Here is a 26197-nt window from a genome sequence, read left to right on the forward strand (position 1 = left end):
GGAACAGCCATAAGATGAGATCAATTTTAAAACAAGACCATTACTTTCTATGCCACAAGAAGAGCCTGCTAACTCGACACCTGGTTGGGAGATGAATCGAGTCCACAGATACAAAGGGGCGGGGTGGGGGGTGGGAGTGTCTTTCAGAACTGATGAAATATGGCTGAACCGTAATTACCGCTGTTCAGCCATCCTGCTCCCAAGTATTCCAAGACACAGGCCAGCTCAGTAATGGCTCCCCAAAAGATGTTGATGTCCTAATCCCTAGATCTGGTGAATGTTACTTTACATTGCAAAAAAAGGACTTTCAGATATGACAAATTAGGAATCTTGAGTTAGGGAGAGGATCCCGGATACACCAGGTGGCCACAATGCAATCCAGCATCTCTACGGGAGGGGCTGCAGATATGAGAAATACAAAAGAGAAAGGAACATGATGATGGAAACAGCTACTGGCTTTGAAGACGGAGAAGGCACCAGGAACTCCAGAATGGAACTCTAGAAGCTGGGAAAAGCCTCCGGAGGGACCGCAGACCTGATGACCCCCTTGGTTTCAGCCCACAGGAACTGATTTTAGACTTCTGGCCTTCAGACTTATGAAAAGTAAATCTGTGTTGTTTTAAACCACCAAGTCTGCAGTATTTTGTTACACTGATCCCAGGCAGGCAGCAAGCAAAGATCAGCTGTAACCTTTCCCCTCCTGCTCATTCCTTTTAAACTACTTCATGAGCATAGCAACGTTCATGCCTTTATTTCCACCAACTTGAAACCACAAGTTGACTCCAGCTGTAACATAAAATCAACACTTTGTATTAGGTACTGGGTAGATTTCAAGATCTTTTTTTTTTTTTTTTAAAGATTTTATTTATTTATTTGACACACAGAGAGAGATCACAAGCAGGCAGAGAGGCAGGCAGAGAGAGGGGGAAGCAGGCTCACTGCTGAGCAGAGAGCCTGATGTGGGGCTCGATCCCAGGACCCTGAGGTCCTGACCTGAGCCGAAGGCAGAGGCTTAACCCACTGAGCCACCCAGGCACCCCTGATTTCAAGATCTTTATGCATGTGAAAGAGTAACTAGAAATTATATTTCATTTATGGTTTGAATTACATTTGAACTTTTGCTTTCAGTAACCCAATACTCAGACATTAACTTAGAAAGTATTAACAGATCTTATGTATTCACTTGCTAGGCATTTAAGTATTTATAGCATGAATGAAGTAAATTAGTGAACCCAAGAGACAGTGCACCTCCAATACGTACAGTAATGGCAACATGGGCATTACATAACAACTTACAAACTGGGTGTAGGAAGTCCTAATAAAACAAGGGGGGTACATAGTTCACTGTTCCAAAAATTCACTAGGTCTACCGAGTAAACTATTTAAATGCATTCTGCTAGCCGATAAAATGGATATTAAAAGTCCTTACTCCATTGATAATGATTGGCTGGCGGACAGTGGGTCTCTTTTCGTCTCTGGCTGCTGGAAGCTCGGCCGCCATCATGAACGACATGGTAACTCTCCATACCAGGAAATTCATGACCAACAGACTACTTCAGCACAAATGGTTACTGATGTCCTTCATCCCAGAAAGGCAACAGTACTGAAGACAGAAATTTGGGAAAAAGTAGCCAAAATGTACAAGACCGTACCAGATGTCATATTTGTATTTGGGTTCAGAACCCATTTTGGTGGTGGCAGGACAACTGGCTTTGGCATGACTTAGGATTCCTTGGATTATGCAAAGAAAAATGAACCCAAACATAGACTTCCGAGACACGGTCTGTATGAGAAGAACACAGCGAAAAGAACGCAGGAACACAATGAAGAAAGCCAGGGGGACTGCGAAAGCCAACGTTGGTGCTGGCAAAAAGAAGTGAGCTGGAGACTGGACAACAGAAGGAGTAAAGATGCTCCAGTGGCTCTATCTGTGGTGACTGTGCAGATTTTTCAGGCGAGGATTAATAAACTAAGAATGTTAAAAAAAAAAAAAAGTTCTCGTTTCAAACTCCTAGTCCTACACACAAGTACAGGACAAAGCAGATTTGACTAAATGCTTTAACAAATACGCAAGCAGAGTTCAGTAAGAAAACAGAAAATAAAAGTATTGCTCAGATCAATAACTGCACCAATTTGAACAGGTACTCCAGTGCAGTATTTGCCGCATGAAGCAAGTTGGACAAAGTTCTCTTCCCACATCACTGGATTTATCTATAGTTCTACCCTTATTTTGGGGGAACCTAAAATGTATCACCCCTCGATGCAAACAGAAGGAAATGCCTCCACAGATAATACAGGTTAAGTTAAACTATTACAATGGACCCAGAAATAGGAGTGCATTTTCAAATGAAAATGAATGAAAAAATTTTACAACATGGTATTGCTGGAATGTAACTATGGTTATCTACTGCATTGGGCCAGCTGCTTCAAGGGAAAATTAACCACGTCCCCAGGGTAGCGTTTAAGGGAGCAGCAGCGGCAAGGATGAAGGTTTACAACGTAGGTTCCTTGGCTATCAGTTTAGGGATATACAGAGAAAAGAGAGAGAGAAATTGTAAGTAGTACTTTTGAGTGTGAACAGTAACAAAGCATTAAGGCAGATAAACTCTTAGCAACAAAATAAACCACAGTGAAACAAAGAGAAACCCCAGGTCTCATCTGCCCTCTTTTAGTTGAAGTGGGGGAGGAGAGGTAAGGGGTAACAGAAATGACTCAGGCAGCAACACCAAGGAAACTGAAAGGGAGCAGGAGCCACCTTGATCACTATCAAGGGCACCACTAGCCCCACCCTCCCAGGCCCAGCACGTCCTTGGCCTTTCCTCATTCCAGCCTCATGACCACACCATGTTCATTTCATGGCTCATTTTAATGCTTCCCTAATGATGAGGAAAATGAGGGTCTAAAGGGTATGACTGATCTGCCCAACTGCGCAGAGTTAGGAAGGGATTGGACTCGAACAGGAACGCACAGTTACCAGGTCTGGAGCCGGCTTCTTGAGTGTGCACCAAAGCAGCAATGCCATCACGTGTGAGACTGAGAGCAGGAGGGCAGGCCGTTCATCCGCTTGTGCCACATAGCACGCAGTGACCGAGGGCTGCCAGATGACAGCAGTGGTCACGTGGCAGGGACACACAGTCCGTGACATCCGGCCAGTCTTCTCAGCCGTCTCTAAGCAAGCATTACGACACTGTCTATACGAAGCCACGACTTCAGACTGGACATTCCTCCTGTTAACAAACTTTTAATATCCCAACACAGCAGAGGAAGGAAAGCTACTTAAGAACTGCGACTCCTCGTGGGGGGAATGCTTCCCTTCTCAAGGTTATCTATGTAAGAGGGGATCTGGATGAACTGACAAGGTACAAATGTACGAAATGTTCTAAATGGCATATTTTTTAAGAAAATGAACATACACCACTTCACCAACAGAAAGACCTAAGAGAGATCTGCCTTTCCTTTCTCCATACATAGTTAAGCATCAAGAAAACTAAATTTTAAACCACATTTTCCTGAACAAATGATTTTTAGTATGGTTCATCACAAATAGAAAAATTCACAATGACAATCCCATTCACGGTTGTAATTTTCCACCAACTACTATCATGGGTGGTTTGCAATGATGAATGATGTCCCCCCTCCCCCGAGACTTTATTTACTTGTTTGTGAGAGAGAGAGAGAGAGAACACAAGCAGGCAGAGGCAGAGAGAAGCAGGCTTCCCTCTGAGCAAGGAGCCTGATGTGGGACTCAATCCCAGGACCCTGGGATCAGGACCTGAGCCAAAGGCAGCTGCTTAACCGACTGAGCCACCCAGGCATCTCTATGAATGATGTTTTTAAGGCATTTTTTCCCCTGGATTAAAAAAGTGAATCTTATTTTATTAATAACAAAAACAAAAACAAAACAAAACAACTGCAAATGCATACTATGATTAAACTAATATTTACACATAGATCTCTGCGCTCTTACCAGCTGGTAAATTCTTGAGGTTTAAGGCCTTATCTTATCCACAGTTGTCTCTAGTACCTAGCAGGAGACCTGAGACATAGCAATGATAATAAATGTGGGAGTAAATAGATGAATCCATAAAAGCGCATTTCTAATCCCTACATGTAAGGTGAGCTACTTCCTTAAAAATGTGATCTACTCTAGGAAAAATTAAAAAAATAAATGATTTCCTTAAAAAAATAGGACTTTCATAACAGGTAAGAAAAATAAATGAAGAAAAGCCAGTGATAAAAAGAAAGATCACAAGAAAACCTTAAATAAAAGATGTTTAATGGAAAAATGACTCCGTACAAAAGAAACCACTGATATTGTTTATGTAAGAACTGTGCCCCACCCAACTCCAAAAGAACACTAGGTGACTCAGTACTTCACCACAATAAGGTTATTAAGGGTGGAGGAGAATGGTCTATTTGAGGGAAGGTGGGCGGGTACTTCAGCTACCTCCACAGTACAAAGAGTAACAATCCCGCAAGAATCTTGGCTTGTTTTCTGAGAGCGGAAGGAAGAAGAGAACTCTGCTCCATTGCACAGGCGCTTCCACTTTCTGATTTCAGAAGCTTAATTTCGAATACATCACTATCTCCCCTTCCTCCCTTGCCAAAACAGAGTCTTTTTTTTTTTTTTTTAAGATTTTATTTATTTATTTGACAAAGATCACAAGTAGGCAGAGGCAGACAGAGAGAACGGGAGACAGGCTCCCGGATGAGCAGAGAGCCCGATGCTGGACTCAATCCCAGAACCTTGAGATCATGACCCGAGTCGAAAGCAGAGGCTTAACCCGCCGAGCCACCCAGGCGCCCCAATACTGTGAGCCTTAAGAGTAGTATTTATATTTATGCTCAGCTCAGGGTCCCTGTGAACTGGGAGAGCTGCCCGAGAACCCAGCCCAAGCTGCATGAAGCACATCTACTCCTCCCTCCTGAGCCTCAGTTCATCCCGTTCCACACAGCTTCCTCCTGCTGGGACAGTCCAGGTGGGCTTTGATGTTCCCACCAAGGACTCTGCCTGATTTCCAGCTCTCGCATGTTTATCCTACTGTCCCCATAGAGTATAATGCCATGTCCTTCTATTCTTCAATGTCCATAAATGTGTCTATATGCATCCTCTCACCACTAACCATCTCCCATCCTCTGTTCTGACCACCGTGGCACTGGGGCCATCACATCTTGCCTTGTATCTACCTGAAAGACAGCACACACACGAGGGCATGAAGACCTCTTCTACTTCTGCATATAGTAGATCCTCAGATCTTTAAATGGAGAAAGGAAATTCATCTGAGACAGCATTGTGTCATGGAAACCAAAACAGATGACTTAACAAAACCTAATAAAATGCAAAGATCATTAACAATCTGAAATGGGTGGCTCAGTGGGTTGGGCCGCTGCCTTCAGCTCAGGTCATGATCTTGGGGTCCTGGGATCGAGTCCCGCATCGGGCTCTCTGCTCGGCGGGGAGCTTGTTTCCCTCTCTCTCTCTCTGCCTGCCTCTCCATCTACTTGTGATTTCTATCAAATAAATAAATAAAATCTTAAAAAAAAGCAATCTGAAACTAATGATATACTATATGTTAACTGAATTTAAGTAAGATTAAAAAACCATAAAGACCACAATACATTCAAAAATCATGCTATGATAAATGAGTCTAATATAAAACCAATCTATACCCTAAATTTCTTAACATACGTAATTATGTGTTACTACTTTGAATCAAAAGAAAGAGTTTGTAATAACTCACAGAAAAACACACATGTAAGTTATTTGTATCTTTGAGGCATAATTTCTATCTCATTTATTAGAATTTGTTTGTTTAGCCATGATGGTGTCAGTGTTTATAGTAACATTAAGATCAACGTAAAAATATTTACCTTGTCAGTTTTCATTCATAAGCCCACACCTTTCATTAAATAGTCTCTGAAATGTAAATGCCTTAGAATTTAAGGTGAAACAATAATTTTTAAAAGTTGTAAAAGTTTTACACTACCTTGTACACTTGATACTAATATAACTCTATATATTAACTATACTGGAATTAAAATAAAAAGCTTAATAAAATTAAAAAAAACAGAATTGTAAGAGTTTTAGCTGGAATTCCATAAGCAAGGACATAGAGTTTTCTATATATTGTAACTAAACTTTTCATTTCTTTTTAAAAGAAATTCAGTATATATACCTTTAAATAGTACCATTGAGATATACTGCACATACCAGTTTGCTCATTTAAAATGTACAAGTCAATGGTTTTCAGCATATTCACAGTATCTGTGATATTATTCTAAGTTAAACGTTGTGAACTGTTAGCAGAGATTATGAAAACCTACAGAAAAGACTCACTAGGTCCAACAAAACCAGCATTACTGGTCGGTTTTTCAGAATCGGTTCTTCGCAGGATCGAAAGCTACACTATACATTTTTTAAGGTTTTATTTATTTGACAGAGATCACAAGTAGGCAGAGAGAGAGAGAGAGAGGGATGCAGACCCCCTGCTGAGCAGAGAGCCCGATGCGGGGCTCGATCCCAGGACCCGCCCGACCCGAAGGCAGAGGCTTAACCGGCTGAGCCACCCAGGCGCCCTCCACCACACGTTTACCGTAACCCTAACCTAACCTAACCCTAACTCCTGCGCTGCAGTTACCTGCAGCTCACTCCTTCCTCCACAGTCTGGCCTGAACGCACAAAGTAACCCTAACCTAAGACAGCAGCGTTCCTAGAGCCCGAGTACGTAAGACGACGCCCGCATACAGCCTGACCCTAAGCTACCATTCAAGCTAAGAAAAGCAGCCCTCACTGCCCCGGGTCTAGCAACCCGCCCTCGGTTCCGACCGCGGAAGCCAGGGCCCTGCAGCGTCCACAGCTCTGCGGACCGCAGCAGCCGCGGCGCCGGTGCAACCACCGGCCGCGCCCGCAGCCCCTTCGCGGCCCGAGGGGTTCCGACGCACCTTCTCAGGCCACGTCCCTCCAGGACCCACGCGAGCGCGGCGGACACAACGACCGGCGGTCCGGATCAGCTCCGCGAACCCCGTTTCACGGAAGCACACGCCGGGGACGAACCCTGGGAGTCCAGACAGACGCTCGCTCTTCCTCCGCTCGGGACCCCGCGCAGTCTTGGGTCTCATGCGCCGGGTTCTCTGCCCACGCGCCTTCGGTTCCGGCCTCCGGCGACGGCGCGGCAAGAGCGCTCCCCGGGGCCCGAGCGCGGACAGCCCGGCGGAAGCCCGCGTCCCGCGTCCCGACCACCGACCCCCCGAGCGCGGGGCTGACGCGACACCCGCGGCCAGAGCGCGAGTCTGCGGTGTCACCGGCTCGCAGCGCGGAATCCACGTGTCCTGGCGGCCACACGGGCAGGACCGGCGCAGACCTCGCCGTGCCCGGTTCCGAGCTTCCCGCCGGCACCGACGGCGACCGACGCCGTCCCCGCTCTTCTCCGTGACCCTCGTCAAGCACGTCCCTCCTCCCGCGGCCTCCCTTCAGGCCTCTCGTCCCCCAGCCGGCGTCTTCCCGGAGCGGACGGACGGAGAGCGAGCGACGGCGGCAGTGCGGGGTACGGAGAAGCCGCAGGGCCGAGTGCGCAGAACGCACCGGGCGCCGCCCCCCCACCCGCCGGCCTGAGCTGAAGCCGCCGCGCACGTCTCCCTCCGCCCCAAGCGGGGCCTGGGGCTTCACCGGGGGCTTCGCGCGGCCGCGTCCTGGGCAGGCCCGGTTCCCGCAGGCCGCGAGCGCGTCGGGCAGCCGCTCCCACCGCGCTGAGCCCGCCCGCGTCGGCGCCCTGCACACGCACACGCACCTCCTGCTCCCGCACGGCCCACACCGAGGTCGCAACCCCGAAGCAGCGCGTTCGCTAAAGTCCCGCACCGCGGCCGCGGCGATGACGGCCCTCCCCGCACCGCGCTGCCCCCGCCGTCGCGCGGCCTGCGCACCGCCACACGCGGACCCGCCGGCACACGGCAGAGTGAGGCCCCTGCCCACCCGGCCCCGCGCCCGCCCTCTGCCCGCCTCCCGTGTCCTCCCCCGCACGCGTCTTGGCACGGGAAGCCGCGACCGCTCTCGGGTCCTGTGCTCCTGGGAGAGGGACCCCGGGAGCCTCCCAGCGGCCGTCTCCGCACGAGCCCGCAGCAAGCCCCGCGGGAACGCCTGCCGCACGCGGGACGGCGACTCCGCGTCGGAGCGCACGGGGGGTGAGGCGCGCGCGAGGAGGCGGCCCCGACCGCGCTCCCCGCCTCACTGCGACGCGACCCCGCAGACGACTCGCGGTGCGGACCCCGCTGTCAGCGCACCCCCAGCCCGGCCCCCGGAACGCGCCCTGCAGGCCAGGCCCGCCCCCGAGCCCCGGCCTGCGCGAGGACAACCCGCGTCCCGACCCCGCGGAGCGGCGCCACACCCGCCCGGACAGCGCTCCCCGCCCCCCGCCGTCGCCGTGAACGGGCGGGCGCCGCCGGTCTGCGGGAGCCCAGCCGCCGCCGCCCCGCGTTCCAGAGGCGCGAGTCAGCGCCGCTGCCGCCGCCCCGCGCCCTCACCTGTGCGGCTCCGGGGGCCCGGGGCGGGGCGGCTGGGGCGCAGCGTGCGGACCGGCCGCTGCCGCGGGGACCCCGGCCAGGAGACGCGCGGGGCCGCGGGCGGCGGGGCGGATCCCGGGCCCGCGCGGAGCCGCACTCACCCAGGCCGGCAGGTCGCAGGCGCGCACCCCCAGGCGCACGGCGCGCTCCTCGTCCTCCAGCAGCGCCAGGGCGCGGCACAGGCGGGTGGCCTTGAGGCCGCGGCTGCGGCGGCACCACACGAGCAGCCCGAGCGCCAGCAGCACCCAGCTGAAGCTCAGGCCCAGGTAGCCGAGCGCGTACACGGGCAGCAGCAGCGCGAAGCTGCGCGCCAGCTGCGCCAGCAGCCCCGCCACGTCCACGCTCAGCGCCGCGCCCGCGGACTCGGCCTGGGCAGCGCCGGCCTCGGCGCCGCGGCTCCCCGCGCCGCTCATGGCGCAGCGTTCGCGTCCCCACCCGGACGCGGAGCCTCTGCCCGCGCACCAGCGCCCCTCTGAGGGGACCGCGCCGGCGCTACCTCCCGCCCGCGCTTCCGCCCGCGGGCGGCGTGCGACGTCAGCACGCAGGGTGGGCGGGGCGGCGGCCGGGCGGTGCCCAGGAGGGGTGGGCGGGGACGGCTGGGGGACGCCGCCGGGCGCACGGCAGCTGAGGCGGGAGTAAGCGTGGGGTCGACGTGGACGTCGGCGCGCGGGGTGGGGCGCCACTCAGGCGGCCCAGCGCGGCCCTGGACCGCAGCCACGTATTCACGATGGGTGGGCGAGGCCGCACCGCTACCTCATTGCGGGGGCGGGCGGGCGCCCACGGAAACGGGAGTGGGTGGGGCCGTTCCGGCAGTCGGGCGCGTGGTCACGTGGGGCAGGCGGGGCGGGGCGGGGCGGGGCGCGCCTCCGCGGCGGCCGGACGCGGCCGTGAGACTAGAGCACGTACCTGACGTCCCCACGCTTCCGCAGGCGCGGGTGGCCCGCCGTCTGAGGCGGAGGCGGGGGCGGGCGGGGCCGACGCGTGAAGTCTCCCGCGCGTGACGTCAGCGCGCGGGGCGGGCTCCGGCTGCGGGGTCCCGCGCGGTCGCTGCCGCCGGCGGGGAGCCAGCGGGGCGCGTTCCAGCGCGGGTGTCCGCTTGCCGGCTTCCGGGAAGTTCCGGCTGGATCCGCGCGCCCTCCCGCGTGGGGCGACGGTGCGGCGGGCCGCGGAGGGAGGACGCTCCGTGTCTGGAGGTCTCTCGGCTGTTCGGGGCAGACAGGTCGGTCCGCGCAGCGCGCGGGGAGCGTGAGGAACGACGGTTTCCGGGTCCCCGCCGGTGATTACCTCACGGTCCGGACGCTCAGTCAGGGCCGGCCCCAGGGAAGCGCTGTGGAGCCCACGCTGCGTTCCGAGGGCCGGCGGCGGACGAGTGTCCCTCGCTCCTCCGGTCTTCGTTCCCGGCGACCTTGAGCATCCTTCCTTCCGAAGGGGGGGCTGGGAGCGCACGCGCGGTGGCGGCCGTTGACCGGCGCTGTCGCCTCGTGTCCCCCAAGCTCCCCCCTCCCCCGGAGTGACATCTCACGGTGTCCGTCGTGTCCCCCGAGTTTGTCCCCCGGAGTGACACGTCACGGTGTCCGTCGTGTCCCCCGAGCGTCCCCCGCCTGGAGTTCGGACTTGATGGTGCGCCTCCCGTTGCCACGAGCTCCTCTCCCCCATGGCGGGGATCCTGGAGGGACGACTTGATACCTAGGACGGCTGCAGGGACGAAGCCTGGTGTCCTCAGGACAAAAGCATGACACTCCACAGACGGCTTTGCCGCGTGCAGGAAACCGCGGCCGGAGACGGAAGCGCCGTCCCAGCATCGTCCGCGGAGCAGGTCGAGGACTCCGTGCTCCCGGAGTGCTCCGGGGGAAGCAGGTGCCGGTGCTGATCGCCTCGCCCACGTCTCCTTAATGGTTCAGCCGGGCTCGAAGGCCCGTGAGGGCAGTGACCGGACTGGCAGTGTTTACCATCGTGTCTCCAGGCTGGCACATGCCTCGATGAATAGCCGAGACCTCCCTTCTCTTCAGGTCATACAATTCTGTGTGCGTGGCATGGAGATTTCTAAACGTGTATCAGAAACATTGCTCCAGGGTCCAGAACGCTCGGTTTTGGGCAAGGACACTCAACCTCAAGCAAGGGTGGAGGTTTTCCTTTTCTTGCTCTTTCCCGTATTACACTTAGTTGTAAAGATATAAAAGGGCCAGTCTCAAACCTTTTCCTCAGCAACGGCTAAATGTGCTAATGCCAAGTCATACTCAAGACTGAATTACAAACGGAAGACAGTTAATTACTTTGTTAACACAGGAATGGGCATGAGCCTTTCCGTCCTGTGGTCTTTCCTCTAATGAGCCCTAGAATCAGGTCCTTGAAGGATTTATGAACACGAACCACATAAAAAGTCTTGCACATCTGCAGTGGTGTTTAGCCTGAGCGGCCTACGGATGTAAAATACACTGAAGAGAAGTGTCCATGTTGGACACCAGTCAACCTCCCGGTCTCAGCTGCCCTCAAACTTCGGGCCACTTCCCTGTGCTTAATGACACCAACAAGGCAGAACACATCTCATTCTGAACAGAGTCTAGTAACAGGCCCAGCTCAGTTGGGTTTTGCTGGTATTTTTAAACTCCTCAGTCTCCTGGAAGCTCTTCATGTTACCTCCTTCCTCATGTGCCGACACTTAACGAAAGCCACTGCTTTCAGAGGAAAGAAGAACATCATTGTGAGTGATCGAGTAAAAAGCTCTAAAGTTTCAGACCGTGCCCTTAACATTTCAAGTTTCAGAGAAAAGAGCTGCCTTCTGTTTAAGGTGAATCCTTTCTGCTTTGTTTCACATCCCGTCTCACCCAAGTCTAGGCCTTTATCTTGTCCACTTCTTCTACCTCTTGTTCTAGCTTCTTCCCTATCACCTCTCCCATGGGAGCACAATTTGCCTCTCTTCCTTTCATACTACTAACCAGGACTCTTTTTGCCCAAACTCACCAAGACTCCTATCTTTTCTGAGATACTCCTTTGGTGACCCAACCACATTTTTACCTGAACCACCTGAGAGGTTTCTGTGCTATGCAACCAAGAGAATCAGAAAAGGCTTGTTCCTTTCTTGCTTGCTCAGATCATTACAGAAATCTCTGACTTGACTGGTAACCCTTTAATCCTGCTCTTTCAAAGTTGCACAGAGACCATCCCTCCCCACCATAGAAGAGGCAGTGGCAGGCCTGCCTGAGGTGGAAGGCTGACTTGTCAGCCTGGCTCTGTTAGCAAATAAATGCACACTGAGGATAATGAAAGCCAGGTTTCTTGCTGTTGGAGAAGAAATTACAAGCATGGAAAGGGAGAATCCAGAAAGAACCCTTGTGTTGGACTGGACTTGGAGGAGGTATGAACTCATGTGTTTTGACATGTACAGAGGCCCAAAATAGATATGTCTGTATTAGTGTGTCTCCGTGTTATTTTATGTATTTTGTATTTCTGTCTGCTGAGAGTTTCCAGAAGCAATGGTACCCCCATTCCAATAAGCACAAGTAACTCCCAGATTTTGGTGTCTAGATAGCATTTTTCCAATAAAAGGAACCAGAGATCTCTGGAGAAACAGTTGACTTCAGGAGCAGTGAAAGTACAAGATGAGCCTGGAATATTTTGTTGTGCCAGGAGGTAAGAAAATGCTTAGAGAATCATGTGCTGTCAAAGGGCATGGGGTGCATGTCCTTGACATGACTTGAAGGGCTCCTGCTGATTAAATCTGGGACAATCTGAGCCCCAGAATCAAGAATGACATTGGCAGATTATAAACCAGGGAGTGAAACAGGAACCCATGAGTCCATTCTGATGTAGCTGAATGAGCGAGTGAGGAGTGCACAGAAAATAGACTGTTGGAATCACGCAGATGGAAAATTCACCATTTAGCAGTCCCTGTAGTGCAAGAGTGAGTTATCAAGGGAGGCTAAGGGCAGCAGGTGGAAGTTTGATGAGGAATAACACTGGAATACTAACTACAAGACACTTACCAATTACAAAGAGAAAGAGGAGCACAGCAGCATTCCTGGGGCATTCTGCCAGAGAGCTTGAGAAAACTTGAGTATGGCCTTGGGGCAATGCAATGTAGGGTCTTCCTCTGTTCTTACTTAGGAATTAAATATTCCAGGTCACAAGACTGAAGAGACACAACTATATCCAATGTGTGTTCCTCTGTGGGATCTGGGCTGTGAAGGAAAAGAAGTGTTTTGGGGACAGTTGGTGGAAAAGGGGGGTCCGTGGTTTGGACACTAGACCTGGAACCATGTTGACTTCCTGACTGGCAGGCTGTGGGGGCAGAGGCTGTCCTTGTTTTGGGAAAACAAACACGAGTATTTTGGAGTGATGAGTAACCCTATCTGAAATTCTTTGTCAAATGACTCAGAACAAGTCTAATAATAGTGGGTAAGCATATGTGTAGACAGATGAACGCTAGATGACAGACAAGGGGAACATGTGTGCTGGGAGGTTCATGGTGGGAATCTCGGCAATGGAGGCAGGGAGTGCTTTGTACCTGCATATTTTCCAAGTTTGAAGTTAATCCAAAAGTCATTTTTAAAAGTCCATATTTCTATCAAAGGGCCAATTCAAAATGCAGATCTGATTGAATCTCTTCCCTGCTTACATATTGTTTGCTTCTAATGTGAAGTTCCAGCTCCTGTGCATGACACACAGAGCTTGTCCACATTTGATCCTACTTCTCACCTCACTTCCCAACCTACGGTCTGCACTGCTGCTCATCCCTCCCAAACCCTGCTGCTACCTGTCTGTGCCTTTGCACCTGCTGTTCTCTGTGTCTGGACTACCCTTTTCCCTGATCCTTATGCAAAACTCCAATTCTTCTTTCCAAAACAATTTGTATATCTCTGCTTCTGCGAAGCCTTTTGTGATATTTCCTTCCTTGAGTTAATGTTGTCTATACTTTATGCTTATCTCCATGACTACATTTGTCTGCTGAATATAGCTCAGCTCTCAGGAGCCCCAAGGCAACTCTGCGCATGTGAGGGGGAGCCCTAATATTCTTGGGGAAAGTCTGAATTAGATGGTACATTTTAGAGCACCCAACTGAAGCCATCTATCAAGTTATAAGCCCCCATTCCAGTTTTTATTGTTATTGAATATGATATTTGCATGGGTTCATTAAGTCCTCTGCTCAAGTCTCAGGTGAAACCAAGTGTTGCCTTGTTGCCTGAGCTGTGGTCTCTCCTGGAGACCTTCATCTGAGATCCCCTCCCAAGTTCAGTCAAGGTGTTGGCAGAATTCAGTTCACTGCAGCTGTAGGGCTTAAATCCCTAATTTCTGCAGGATGACATTCAGGGGTCACACTCTGGTCCTTCCATGCACCCCCTTCTTTGGCCCTTCCTGGCATGGCAGTTTGCTTCATTGTCTTCCAGGACAGGAGTGCCTCTCAGATGTATCGCCTTTGAAAGTCAGGCCCACTCAGGATTATCTCCTTTTTGACCAATTTAGTCCACTGCTTAGTAACCTGACCACGGGAGTAGATCCCATCACATTTACAGGTTTTGCTCACACTCAAGGAGAGAGTGTGAAACAAGAGTGGATGGCAGGGGCAGGACTCTTTGGGCCAGTGTTCTGCCGACCACAATCTCTTCACTGATGGGAGTGCTCCAATTGTGGTTTCATACAGTAGCAGGTAACTCATAAATTGATAAAGGAAGGCTCTAATTTTGTTTTTCCACCTATTTTCATCTGCCATAGATGTTTATAACTTAGGTTATAACTTAGGTGCTAATCTATAATACAATAATAAACTTGTTAGCTCACTATGTGCTTAGTTTGCGGTAGGCACTGTTCTGGGGACTTTACATAATTACTCATCTAATCCTCACAGCTGCTGTACAGAATAGGTACCTTGTGATTTCCATTTTACTGAAGAGCTAACTGAGGCACAAGGTAGTAAAACAAAGTGCCTAGGTTCACACAGCCAGTGAGAGGCTGATCAAACGTCTCACTAGCACGTTAGTTCATTAGTTTAACCCACAGGCAGGTTTTCTACCATATCCATGTACACAGACATTAGTGACACCAAAATTACCTGACCTTGAAAACCAAAGAGGCTGGGAAAGGAAGGTTCTTGATTTTCGTGACAAATTTGCTTGTTACTGTGAAAAACATTTCTGTTTTTATCATAACCTGGAATTATAAGCTGGTTGACAGTCCAGTGAGTCCAGAGATGGACAGATGTGTTTAAATTCTAGAAAAGAGGATGTAGGAGAACTTTAACAAAGCAGTGGGACCAGATGTGAGCAGAGCAGGGTCTGTGCAGAGGTGCTGCAGCTAAGTCTCTGGTGGGGGAGAAAGGGCCGAGAAGCAGGCTGCACAGTGGCAGCAAAGCCCCCGAAGTCCTCACTGCTAGCTCCCTCTTGTCTCGAACCCCTGTCCCTCAGCCTGCAAACACAGCATTCTTTTCTGGTTTTAATGAATTAAAATTGCCCAACAACGCTTTAAAGCTTCACATCATGCCATTTTGAGGCCCTTCACCAACTGGCCGTGTCCTCTTTCCGGCCTCCTCTCTGACCATCTCATGCCACTCCATGCCCCCACACCACCTCCACTCACGTACTGTGTGCTGGACACCTGCTCTGCTCCAGAGGTCACTTGTCATATGGGGCTTTGAGCACGTGAAATGTGGCTGGTCTGAACTCAGGTGTGCTGTAAGTATAAAATATACACTGGATTTTGAAGATTGTGTAAGAAAAATGTAAAATAACTCAACATTAAATGTAATATAAAATGACATTTTATATGTGGCTACATTATTAAATTTGATTTCATCTGTTTCTTTTTACTTTTTAAGGTGTGGCTACTAGATAATTAATAATGGTCTATGTGGCTTGGATTTTATTTCTATATGCTTTCTTCTACAGCACACTTAAAGGAACAATCATATTTTCTGGAACCCTCCAAAGCCTTCCTCTCTCTGTGCTTGTACCCATATTTGCTTTCCTCTCAAGATGTTCTTTCCCAGCCTCTCTGAGAAATTATGTGTCCTTTCCAAACTCAGTTATTTTTTCTGGACAGCTGTCTATCACCTCCTCACTCACTGCTCTTACATGTTCACATTATTTAGCAGCGTTTGCCTATTTCTCTGTCCTAGCAATCACGAGCTCCTAGAGGTCCAAAGAGTGTTTCTGTAGCTTTCTATCTCTAGCCCTCTGTCATTTCCCAGGTCATCAGATGAACTTCGGAAGGCATCTACTGAGTAAATGAACACAATAAAAGAAGTAGTACAAGATAAAATGGAACTGCTGATCAAATGAGTTATTTAGAAAATAGTTGTTATAAGAAGTCTGAGGAGAGAAATGCTGTTAAAGAAATGCTCTCTCCATAGGCATTTATTCAGCAGCTGTGCTGGGGATAGTGAGCAAGAGGAGACTGCCTTCACCAAGCCCGTGAACAGGGTGCATCTGAGGAGCTTGAAGTCATGCCATTTGCTGATGAAGGATGGAAGCAGGGAGTGGGCTGCAGTGGAAATAAGGGGCAGAGTCAACACACGATTATCTTGAAAGGCATCTGGTTGCACTTGAGACCCATGTCTGTCACATGGTGTGCATGACTTTATCCTCCTAGTCAACAGAGTCCGAAGCTTTTCCAGAATCAGCTGTTTTCTTGGTTGACAGTGCTTAAAAGCATGGACTCCGGCATCAGCCCATCCACCAGCTTGACTTTGTGAGTTTAGGCAAGTGAATTAACCTTTCTGGACTTCAGTCTCCTCATCTGGAAAGCAGCATGTCTACCTCACAGGGATGCCACGAGAATGAAGCAAATGGCCCAATGTAAGGTTTGAGTTTGGTGCCTCACTTGGAGCAATTCCTCAAATATCACAGCTCTCACTGAAACTACCTTTCCTACCTTCCTTTTCTGTTATGTTCTTCCTAAAGGGTTAGTGAGTGACATTAATGAGCTCTTCCTAAAGGGTTAATGAGTGAGAAAAGAAAGTAGTGATATGCCCAGGACCAGAGTACAATGAAATATAAAAGGCTTTTTAGATCTGCTATTAATTTCTCTAAGGCAAGAAGCTAGGTAAATGGCCTTTGAAACAAAGTAGACAGATCCCGTAAAACTGTAAACTGGTTCATAATAGTATATGATTCAAAAACACGACATCTGCTAAATAAATTTTGTATTTCCAGGAAAATGTTATCAAAAGCACAGACTACTACTAACATGCTCATGGATGTACTCCCTAATACATGATTTGAGAGTCTACTCTTTTTTGTGTGCATGAAATATTAAGGGGAATCTTTCCTTAGTAACATTTGCATACTAAACATGCAGAAGAATTTGTGGAAACAGCTAAACATTTAGTTATTATAATGTGCATCACTGGGTTAGGACCAGCCCTGTTCAGTCTGGCATGCTTAAGATGGACTTCTATATTAAGCTTCAAATAAAATAATTCTGATAAATCTGAGATGCAGAATATCTTAGTGTTTCAGTTCTTTTGTCTTTGGTCTTATATAAAAAATCATTCTTCCAACAATTACATTTTTTAAGAAATATTTTATTTATTTGACAGAGATCACAAGTTGGCAAAGAGAGAGAAGCAGGCTCCCCGCCAAGCAGAGATGGACGCGGGGCTGGATCCCAGAACCTGGGGATCACGACCTGATCCGAAGGCAGAGGCTTTAACCCACTGAGCCACCGAAGCGCCCCTCGACAATTGCATTTTCAAACCCGTTATTCACAGTCTCTCTCTCTTTTAAGATTTTATTTCAGAGAGAGAGAGAGAGGTGTCACAAGTAGGCATAGAGGCAGGCAGAGAGAGAGGAAGGGAAGCAGGCTCCCTGCTGGGCAGAGAGCCGCATGTGGGCTCCATCCCAGGACCCTGGGATCATGATACAAGCCCAAGGCAGAGGCTTAACCCACTGAGCCACCCAGGTGCCCCTATTCCCAGTCTTTTACAGGGTGTTTATTATCCGGTACATACATAGGGAAACAATTTCTAAGGTGCAAAGCCATACACAGATTGAAAGCTCTTTTCCTAATCTACTGTATATTTGCTAAGTCGAGTTTTGGGATGCTTAATTTTCTTGCTTTTAAGAGGTGGGACATGAGATTGCTCCCTGATGCTGCTTCAGGACCTGAGTATAGCGCCCTCCCAGTCCCTGGTCGGTGGGCTCTGAGGATACGGGCACCAGGAACTGGAGTTTTAGCTGCTTAAGTAGAAGTCGGCTCAGGAGCATGCCTCCGTTTCCTGCAAGTAGCTCCGGGTGTCTAGCCACGCGGCTCAGCTCCCGTCCTCCCAATCAGACCAGCTAAATTACCGCACCGAGGCTGCGCCCCCGCAACTCAACCGAGCGCTGAGCGGGCCGGAGAGCCGGACCGCGCCCCCTCCCTTTCCGCTCCACTGTGTGGTGGGGGTGTTGGGGTATTGGTCAGCGGGCCCAGCGGTCGCTCGGCCCTCCGTTGCTTCTGTCTGTTGGTTGCTAGGAGCTACGGAAGCGTAGGCGCGCTGGGGACGGCCGCGGGGCCCTTTGGGACAGCTGTGGCTTGGCGCTCTTCTGCTCATGCCTGCCAATTGCTTGAAGCTGGGAGGGCCGAGAGCGCGCTCGGGGCAGCCGCGCGGCATGCCGGGACGGCGGTCGTTCGGCGCTCCGCTGCTCACGCCTGCCAGTTGCTAGGAGCCGGGGACGCCGGCCGCGGTCTGGGCCTGCGAACCGCGATGGAGCCCGGGAAGGTGGGTGCGAGAGGCCGGCGCGCGGGGCCGGTCTGGGGGTCGTCCGTGGGCCCGGAGCGCACGGCTGTCGGCGTCCCGACTCCCTCCCGCCGTGGTCGGGTCGGGTCGCGCGCCGGGCGGTCTCGCAGTGGGCCCCGGGAGGCGGGCGGCAGGGTGCGCGCGTCGCGGTCAGCCGGGCCGCGGCGGGGACGGGTCTCAGCCGAGGGGCCGTGTGGCCGGGCGGGGGCCGCCCCCTCCGCCCCGTCGGGGCCGCGTTAGCACGGCGGGGGCGGGCGGGCCGAGGCGCCTGCCCTGCCCGACCCGGCGGCGGGAGCGCGGTCCGGTGCGGGCGCCGGACTCCCGGCCTCTGCGGCGCGTCGGGACCTGCGCTGAGCCGGCGGCTGCCGTCGGGCCGGAGCAGGAGCCGCTGCTCGGGCCTCGCGGAGGGGCCGGGACCGGGGCGCGGCGGGCGCCGAAAGCGTGAGAACGGCGTCCCCGACCGCCGGACGTCCCCGTGGCTTCCCGGGCCTCGTGCGCGCGGAGGGGCGAGGGCCGCGGTCTGCGTGCGCGGCCGACTTTTCCTTCCCGTCCTCTCCCCCCGTTTACTGGTAACGCGTTAGAGAGCGTCCTTTGTTTCTGGGTGTGCTGCGGGGTAGGGCGCGCCTTGCAGCTTTCCTCGGGCGGGTAGGGAGTGAGTCGGCCCTGCCCGCTTCCATAGCCTGCCCTTAGGGTTCCTCTTCTCTCTTTTCTTTTCTTCTTTTCTCTCTTTTCCTTCCTTCCTTCCTCCCTCCCTCCTTTCCTTATTTCCTTTCTGACAGAGATCCCAAGCAGGCAGAGAGAGAGGAGGAAGCAGGCTCCCTGCTGAGCAGAGAGCCCGATGCGGGACTCGATCCCAGGACCCTGAGATCATGACCTGAGCCAAAGGCAGCGGCTTAACCCACTGAGCCACCCAGGCGCCCCACCTTATTTCTTTTCTGACAGAGATCCCAAGCATGCAGAGAGGCAGGCAGAGAGAGAGGAGGAGGCAGGCTCCCTGCTGAGCAGAGAGCCCGATGCGGCCTTGATCCCAGGACCCTGAGATCATGACCCGAGCCGAAGGCAGAGGCTTAATCCACTGAGCCCCCCAGGCGCCCCCATTCTGTTTTCATAAGTCATTTTTTTAACTTGGGTTTTCTGTGATTTTAAAAAAAATAGGTGGGTTTTTAAGTCGAAAACCGGTGCATGCTATGCAAGCAGCGTTCACTGCAGAACTAAGCAGGGCAGTCCTGTGTCCCTCAACTTGTACTGCTCAACAACTATGTCTGGAATAAGTTTTCTTCCCTTCAGTTAGTTGTGTAGTTGACTTCATAGTTGGACCATGCTCTTCTGAAATGGTCCTTTGATTTTCCTGTAGTTTGTGTTTGCCTTCTGTTTTGGCTCTGGTTGTGATCTTGGAGTTGTGACCAAGCCCTATGTTGGGCTCTGTGCTCAGTACAGAGTCTCCTTAGGAGTCTGTCTGTCTGTCTTTCTTTCTTTCTTTCTTTTTTTAAGATTTTATTTATTTATTTGACAGAGAGAGATCACAAGTAGGCAGAGAGGCAGGCAGAGAGAGAGGAGGAAGCAGGCTCCCCGCTGAGCAGAGAGCCCAATGTGGGACTCGATCCCAGGACCCTGGGATCATGACCTGAGCTGAAGGCAGAGGCTTTAACCCACTGAGCCACCCAGACGCCCCTAAGGGGTAATTTTTAAAAAGACAACTAAAGGTAAATTATGTCTGAGTCTGAAAGCTGTGTATGAGCCAGCCTCCTCTCTTTGCATCTTTAGGTAAATGCACTAGTTAGTCTCTTGCTCTGTGGGCTTGGTAGGCCACCCTTCTGTGGCCTCCAGTGTCCGTGGATGCTATGAACTAGATCCCCTGGGTTGGACCAGTGGTGCTGTAGATACAGACCACGTGACTGCCACAGTATGAAAGACTGGGCTGGGTTTGGGACAGTTGAACTGGGTAGGAAGAGTGGATTTCTTTCATTTTAGGAAACGTTACAAGAAAAAATAGCAGGACTCGATGATGGGTTGCATCTCATCTGAGAACGGAATGTTGGTGCCGTGTCCACGAGGCCAGTCTTGGCGTGCAGCCCAGCCACGGCAACCAACAACCAGTATGCTGAGGGCAAGGGTGCTTAGCCTCCATGTGTCAGGAGCTGCGGGAACTTATTTCGAACAATTTGTGGAAAACAAGACAACCTAAGACTTTTAAGCCTTTATTAACATGCAGCTAACCAGTTCAACTGACGTTTAGCTTTAACGTTTGGCAAGCAAGGGAGTGTTTGCCCAGCTGAGAAGGTTCTGGGTTGTGAAGACATCGGGTGGCTGCGCAGCGTTGCCAGTCCAGACGTCCTGGCAGTCCCTGGGTGGCGTGGTGGAACTGGTGGAAATTATATCCCCTGAGGGGTTTGGAGGCAGGTCCAGGTGGCTGAGCTCTTTAGTTGGAGTGAAATGTCCTGGCATCTGTATGCTTTGGGGAAACTGCTTTTTGGGAATAGGGAAGTGGGGTAGAGAGATGACCGGAGGTAATGGGCCTGGGGTGTGACCCCAAGAGGCAGACTCTGGCTTTCCTGCCTCTGAGTCTGGCTCGAGAGCAAACAGTAAATGGTGTGCTGCGGGAAAAGGAAGGTGACCCAGGAGGAGATATTCTGCAGCCCCTGCCTCCCGAAAGGATGGCAGGTGAGGTGCCCATGCTCCCCCTCCCTCTGGGGTTTCCTGGGGTGTCAGCGTGAGGTGGAAGAGAAGTGCCGAGAAGTGCCGAGAAGTCCTGCTGTACAGCAGGGGCAGACGGACCACACCATGAGGGCTGTCTGAGGCGCTCCCCGCACAGTGCTCCGGAGAGCCTCGTGGTAAACGGGCATCAGTCAGCCAGTTTGCCCTGGGGTTCGGGTGAGATGCTGGTTGGTACACGGGGCTCTTTCTGTAGTAACTGCTCGTTTTACGTGCAGTGGACCCACAGCCCAGGGTCACCCGGTGTGGACATTGACCTCATGGAGTTGAACTCTCAGGTTTGCCTGTGTGTGGACTGAGCAATCCTGGAGCTTGAAGGGTTTGCTCTGTAGGCCGCTCCCTTCTTTTTGTTTTGGTTTCAGAGTGGAGTTTATTCTCCTTGTAGGGGAAAGCGCTGCCTTTTCTATTCTGTACTTGGAGAGACCAGAGTTTAACTGGTGTCTCCGTTCCACAGGGCAGGGACTGAAATGCTGGTGGATTTGGTCTTTAAGAGGCCATGGCTGAGTAGAGGGTAAAAAAGACAAAAGACTCCTGGTCTGAAGCACTCTGTCCTCACATATCTACACAGAGTTCCTAAAAATACATGTGACACGTGGGGGCTGGGATAGGGTATGAGGGAGCGTGTGTTATTTTATAAAATAGACCTTTAACTTTTTTTTTTTCATAACATAAGACATTTAAAAGAGAAAACAAGGAAGAAAAATCTTTAGGGGTGAGCAAGGCCATTTGCCTGATTTTCAAGTGCTCAAGCTTGGGCTGGTAAAAGAGGCAGAAGGAAGATCTTGTGGTCTTTCGGGGAGCTGTTGCCCTCAGGAGTTTTGCCGATCAGCGTAACTCATGTAATCACTGCCGGGAGGGGGTCCGGTCCACAGGCTCTGGCCGGCGCCCTTCCACTCTCGGGGTCTCTAGCCCTTGTCCTCTCCCACGGGCCCACAAGCTCTCTGTTGAGTTTGGACCATTCGTTTGGAGAAGGGCCCATGTTAAACCTCTACACAGAGCAGTGAACTTGAGACAGAAAGAGTTTTAAGGTTCAGGAACTCCAAGTCGCAGCTATGCTAATTGTTGCCGACTGTTTTACACCGTATCTTACCAAGGACGCCTTCTGTTAAATCAACCAATCTGTATAAAAAAATACATTTTCTCAAAGGGAAAATGAAGTAATCTGGGTAAATCTGCCTTTTTGTCTGTAGGAAACATCCTTGATTAATTTATGTATTGGATCCCTTCATTATGTAAGTGTGTCTTCCCCGTGGCAGGTGAAGTGTGTGTGCTTATGGAGGCGTCATGTTCTGGACGCTCAGCCCCTGGGGGGTGGGAGGGGGTGTGGCCTGCTGGGCAGGGACACTCCAGGGGCATCTGCTCTGTTGGCAGACAGAAATACTGCTGGGCAGTGGGACCGGGCATCGACAGGCATTGGGTGACGTGGGGAAGGTGGGGGGTGTGTTTTACCTGCACTTACGAAGTAGCCAGAGGAACACATTCTGTAATTGTTTTTTTTTTAAAGATTTTATTTATTTATTTGACAGAGATCACAAGTAGGCGGAGAGGCAGGCAGAGAGAGAGGAGGAAGCAGGCTCCCCGCTGAGCAGGGAGCCTGATGCGGGGCTTGATCCCAGGACCCTGAGATCATGACCTGAGCCGAAGGCAGAGGCTTTAACCCGCTGAGCCACCCAGGCGCCCCATTCTGTAATTGTTTATAGGTAATTTTAGACTAGGAAATAATTTTTAAAAATGTGTATTACTATTACCTTTTCTTCTAGTAGGTAGTAATTTGTTGCATGTGAAGGACTCATTGCCATTGACTTAAATGGCCTAATGAAAAAGCAGCTCACTAGAGTGTACAAAATTAGTTTTTTAAACTTTAAAAATTCTAACTTTATTCTTTTCTTTTTAGAGAAGAACAAAAGATGATACGTGGAAAGCAGATGACCTCAGAAAGCATCTTTTGGTACTGTCTCTGAAAGATTTGAGTTGGGGTCCTTTTGGAGCTTGGACGGTTTCACCTGCTTCTCAACCTGGCTTCTGTGTGGCTCATTTCAGAACTGTTTTTGACCGAGAGATAAAGCCGTATGGTCAATAGGTCTGGAATCTGGTGGGACAGGGTTGCCCCATTCAGCCCGGCATCCCAGCAGCTGTGTCAGGTTCTGTTATGGGTCAGGGCTTGGGCTGTGTGTGTGTGTGTGTGTGTGTTTGTGTGCACTGGGTACACGTGGTGTGCACACACGTATGTCTATGATGTGTGCACACGTTTATGGTTTCTCTGTGCAATACATGTGCATGCGTGTTTGTGTGTGTGTCTGTGGTGCACATTAAGTACATGTGTATGTGTGGTATGTGCACACACGCTTGGCTTCTCTATGTGGCATGTTTGCATGTCTGTGTTTGTGCTTGTGTTCATGTATGTGTGTATGTGTCTCTCTGTGTGTGGTGTGCATTGAGGGCACATGTGCAGTGTGTGTGCACATGCATGTGTGTGGTGTGTGCACAGACAAGTGGCTTCTCTGCGTGACACGTTTGCATGTGTGTTTGTGCCTGTGTTCATGTATGTGGGTATATGTCTCTGTGTGGTTTATGTGGAGGGAGCTTTGGGCTGTGAAAGCGAGTACAGCAAACCTGCTCCGGAACGGAGTGGGGACGCCGGCAGGGGCAGCGCTCAGCTGGCAGGGGCAGCGCTCGGGCTCCACCCCTCCACCGTCCCCTGCAGACCCGGCGGGAAGAGAGGCATGCGGATGCTGCTTTACTCTCCCGGCAGGAGGAGGGACGGGTTCCTCCTGGCCTGGCACCAGCTCAGCCAACGAGAAGCCACTCCGCTTCCCAGCTCCCAGTTCACACCGGCAGACTTTTAGCTCCCAGCAGCCCCTCCTCCCAACGCCCCCTCCTCTGTGAAGGGGCCTCCTGTCCTTTGCTCCACAGAACCCCCTACGGCTCTGCCACAGCTTAATTGTCCCAGAATGCAATTCTCTCCGTTCCCGAAGAAACCCATTTCTGCTGGTAACGTAACTGGTAGTTTTATTTCTAAGGTTAACGGGTTGAGATCAAGACCTGAGAATTTTATAAGAGGGGGGCGGTCAGTCCTTGTTCTTTGAGTTGGACCCAAGTGTGGTGTCTCAGAGACTTTAAGACAAAGCCTCAACATCCTGTTCTTTTTCTTCCTGTTCCCTGTAGTATTTCAGCTGTGACTTGCCAGCAAACGTGAATGTCTCTAATAAACGGGCACCTGTCGCCAGTCGTAGGCAAGCTCAGTCTGTTCCCCTGACTGATTCAGACACTTCTTCCCGGCCCCACTTGCTAGGCTGGAGAGCAGTGGAAGCCAGTGTTAAGACCTCTCACTGAGTGTGACCCAGATTCCAAATTTTGCTTTTTTTTCCTGGTTTAGGCTGCACAATCAGGTATTCCCAAGGAAGATAAGAAACACAGAGAAAAGAAGCTGCATAAGGAATCAGAAATGGACCTCCCTGAAAACAAAGAGCCCAAGCACAGGGACCCAGACCGAGACACCAAGTACAGAGAGAGGCCTGGCGAGAGAGACAGCCACCCCTCCAGGGACAACCCTCATGGGGACAGAGACAGAGAAAAGCAAAGGGAAAGGAAAAAGGACTCCAGAGACCGGGACAAGGAAAGGCATAAAGAGAAATCCCGAGAGCAGGACACAGAGAAGTCTCACAGTAAAGGAAAAGACAGGGGGGACAAGGACAGAGACCGCAGAGCCAGAAGGGAGGAGCCCAGGCAGATGGCTGCCCACCATAACCTGCTGGGCCGGCAGCCCCCGGACAGAGCAGAGCGCAGGATGGGAGCAGGTGCGTGTCCCCGCGTGGAGCCACAGCCGCTGCACGGCTCTGGAGTCCCTCCTGTGGCACCGCTTAGCCACCGGCTGCAGCCTGTCTGTCTCGCTGAAAGACCTTCGTAGCTTCGTGCTCAGGTCCCTGTCCTCTTTCCCGCGTTTCTTTCATGGTTTGCATAAGTGGCTTAGCTTGACCTCGAAGGTACAGGCCTCCGGGGGCGTGGGGTGGGGTGGGGGGTGTGTGTGTGTGTGTGTGTGTGTGTGTGTGTGTGTGTGTCTGCTCTTTTCAACTTTCTTTTTGGCATTTTTAAAACTCATTTCAGTGAGTGAAAAGAGTAACAATGTTCTCATTACTTGCTAGAGGTTTACTATTGAAACACATTTTAGATTACCTAACTAAATTTCAGCCCACATTGTAAATAAACAAATAGTGCTCTTTAATAAGAATTCCTCAAAAGTGTCAGTTTTATTCTGAACAAGATTTAAATGCTTTTATCTGATTCCCAGGAATTCTAAGGTAAATGTGCATACTGCCCTCCCCATGTAAGTATTGTCATTTTTGCACTATACAAATAGTATACGCTCTTCTAAAAACTTCTAACTGGCTAACGTAACCAACAAGGAATATGTTTAGAGATTACACAGTCATTCTTAGACTCGTCAGAAAGGCTTGAGGTCCTAGTTATGAACCGGACGGAAACCAAGTCCCCTCGTTCATGTTCTCTGTTAGGTACTGTTGCTTTCTGCTCCCAGGGCCGCTGCCCAGGTCTGCAGAGCCCAGCAGCCGTGCCCTCCAGAGCGTGGGCGTGCATTTGTGTTGGGTGAGGCATCCTTGGTGGAGGGATTATGAGTTAACGGGGTCACCACTCAACATGTTTAACAGCAACTATTACTCCCATTGCCTCTTTTTAGGGTGATTTCTTTTGATGTTCTTGGTATGCATTTTTAATAACATCATTTTTGTTCTCAGATCTTTTTTGGTTGCTACCTGATCTTGTCTTTTCAGTGCATTATTGATATGAATAATTGTGACATTCCTTCCCCCTTCTTTGGCCATTTATGTGGCTCTTCCCTGTCTCGTCTGAGCCTCCCCTTCTGTGAAGTGTGTCCGTGATCTTTGGACTGGTGTAGCTGTTCTGTCTCTGTCAGTGACTGCGTCCCTTCTCATGATTAGAAACATCTGTTCTTGATTCCTAAGTTTTGGTTCCCAGCTGGGTTTCATCTCTGAACTCTGGGCTTGCATATCCTCTTGTCCTTTGATGTCTGATAGATGTTGCAAACTTCGCGGGTCTTGAACTGGGCTTCTGAAATCCCTGCAAATCCTGCTTCCCCAAAGCCTTACCCACTTCAGTTGATGGCAGCTGCATCCTTCCCTTCCTTTGGTCAGAGAACCTGGGAGTCCCTTGGACCCCATCTTTCTCCTGCAGTCTCCCGGGACC

The 26197-nt window shown here is 51.1% G+C and overlaps 2 protein-coding genes, 1 long non-coding RNA gene and 1 pseudogene across 9 annotated transcripts in view; 3 read left to right on the forward strand and 1 right to left on the reverse strand.

Moving 5' to 3' along the window:
* ESYT2 (extended synaptotagmin 2) overlaps positions 1-8984 on the reverse strand; it is a 78779-nt gene extending 69795 nt beyond the window's left edge. For all 3 annotated transcript variants that reach the window (XM_044246937.1, XM_044246936.1, XM_044246935.1), the window contains exon 1: positions 8658-8984. In XM_044246937.1, the coding sequence (XP_044102872.1) occupies positions 8658-8969 (312 nt within the window). In that variant the 5' untranslated portion in view covers positions 8970-8984. The remainder of the gene's footprint in view (positions 1-8657) is intronic.
* LOC122905243 lies at positions 1391-1880 on the forward strand (annotated as a pseudogene).
* Positions 8985-9553: 569 nt separating the features above from the next.
* On the forward strand, positions 9554-16981 carry LOC122905244. Its single transcript, XR_006384335.1, has 2 exons — positions 9554-11911; positions 15899-16981. It is a non-coding gene; the product is annotated as an uncharacterized LOC122905244 (long non-coding RNA).
* A 1189-nt stretch (positions 16982-18170) lies between these two features.
* DYNC2I1 (dynein 2 intermediate chain 1) overlaps positions 18171-26197 on the forward strand; it is a 54621-nt gene continuing 46594 nt past the window's right edge. For 2 of the 5 annotated variants that reach the window (XM_044246939.1, XM_044246941.1), the window contains exons 1-3: positions 18171-18247; positions 22872-22925; positions 24354-24774. In XM_044246939.1, the coding sequence (XP_044102874.1) occupies positions 18233-18247; positions 22872-22925; positions 24354-24774 (490 nt within the window). In that variant the 5' untranslated portion in view covers positions 18171-18232. Of the gene's footprint in view, positions 18248-20588; positions 20927-22871; positions 22926-24353; positions 24775-26197 lie in introns of those variants that run through there. The other 3 variants (XM_044246938.1, XM_044246940.1, XM_044246942.1) reach the window with 3 other exon arrangements.

Source organism: Neovison vison, chromosome 4 (assembly GCF_020171115.1).
Source record: "Neovison vison isolate M4711 chromosome 4, ASM_NN_V1, whole genome shotgun sequence".
In the NCBI taxonomy this organism is placed as follows: Eukaryota; Metazoa; Chordata; class Mammalia; order Carnivora; family Mustelidae; genus Neogale; species Neogale vison.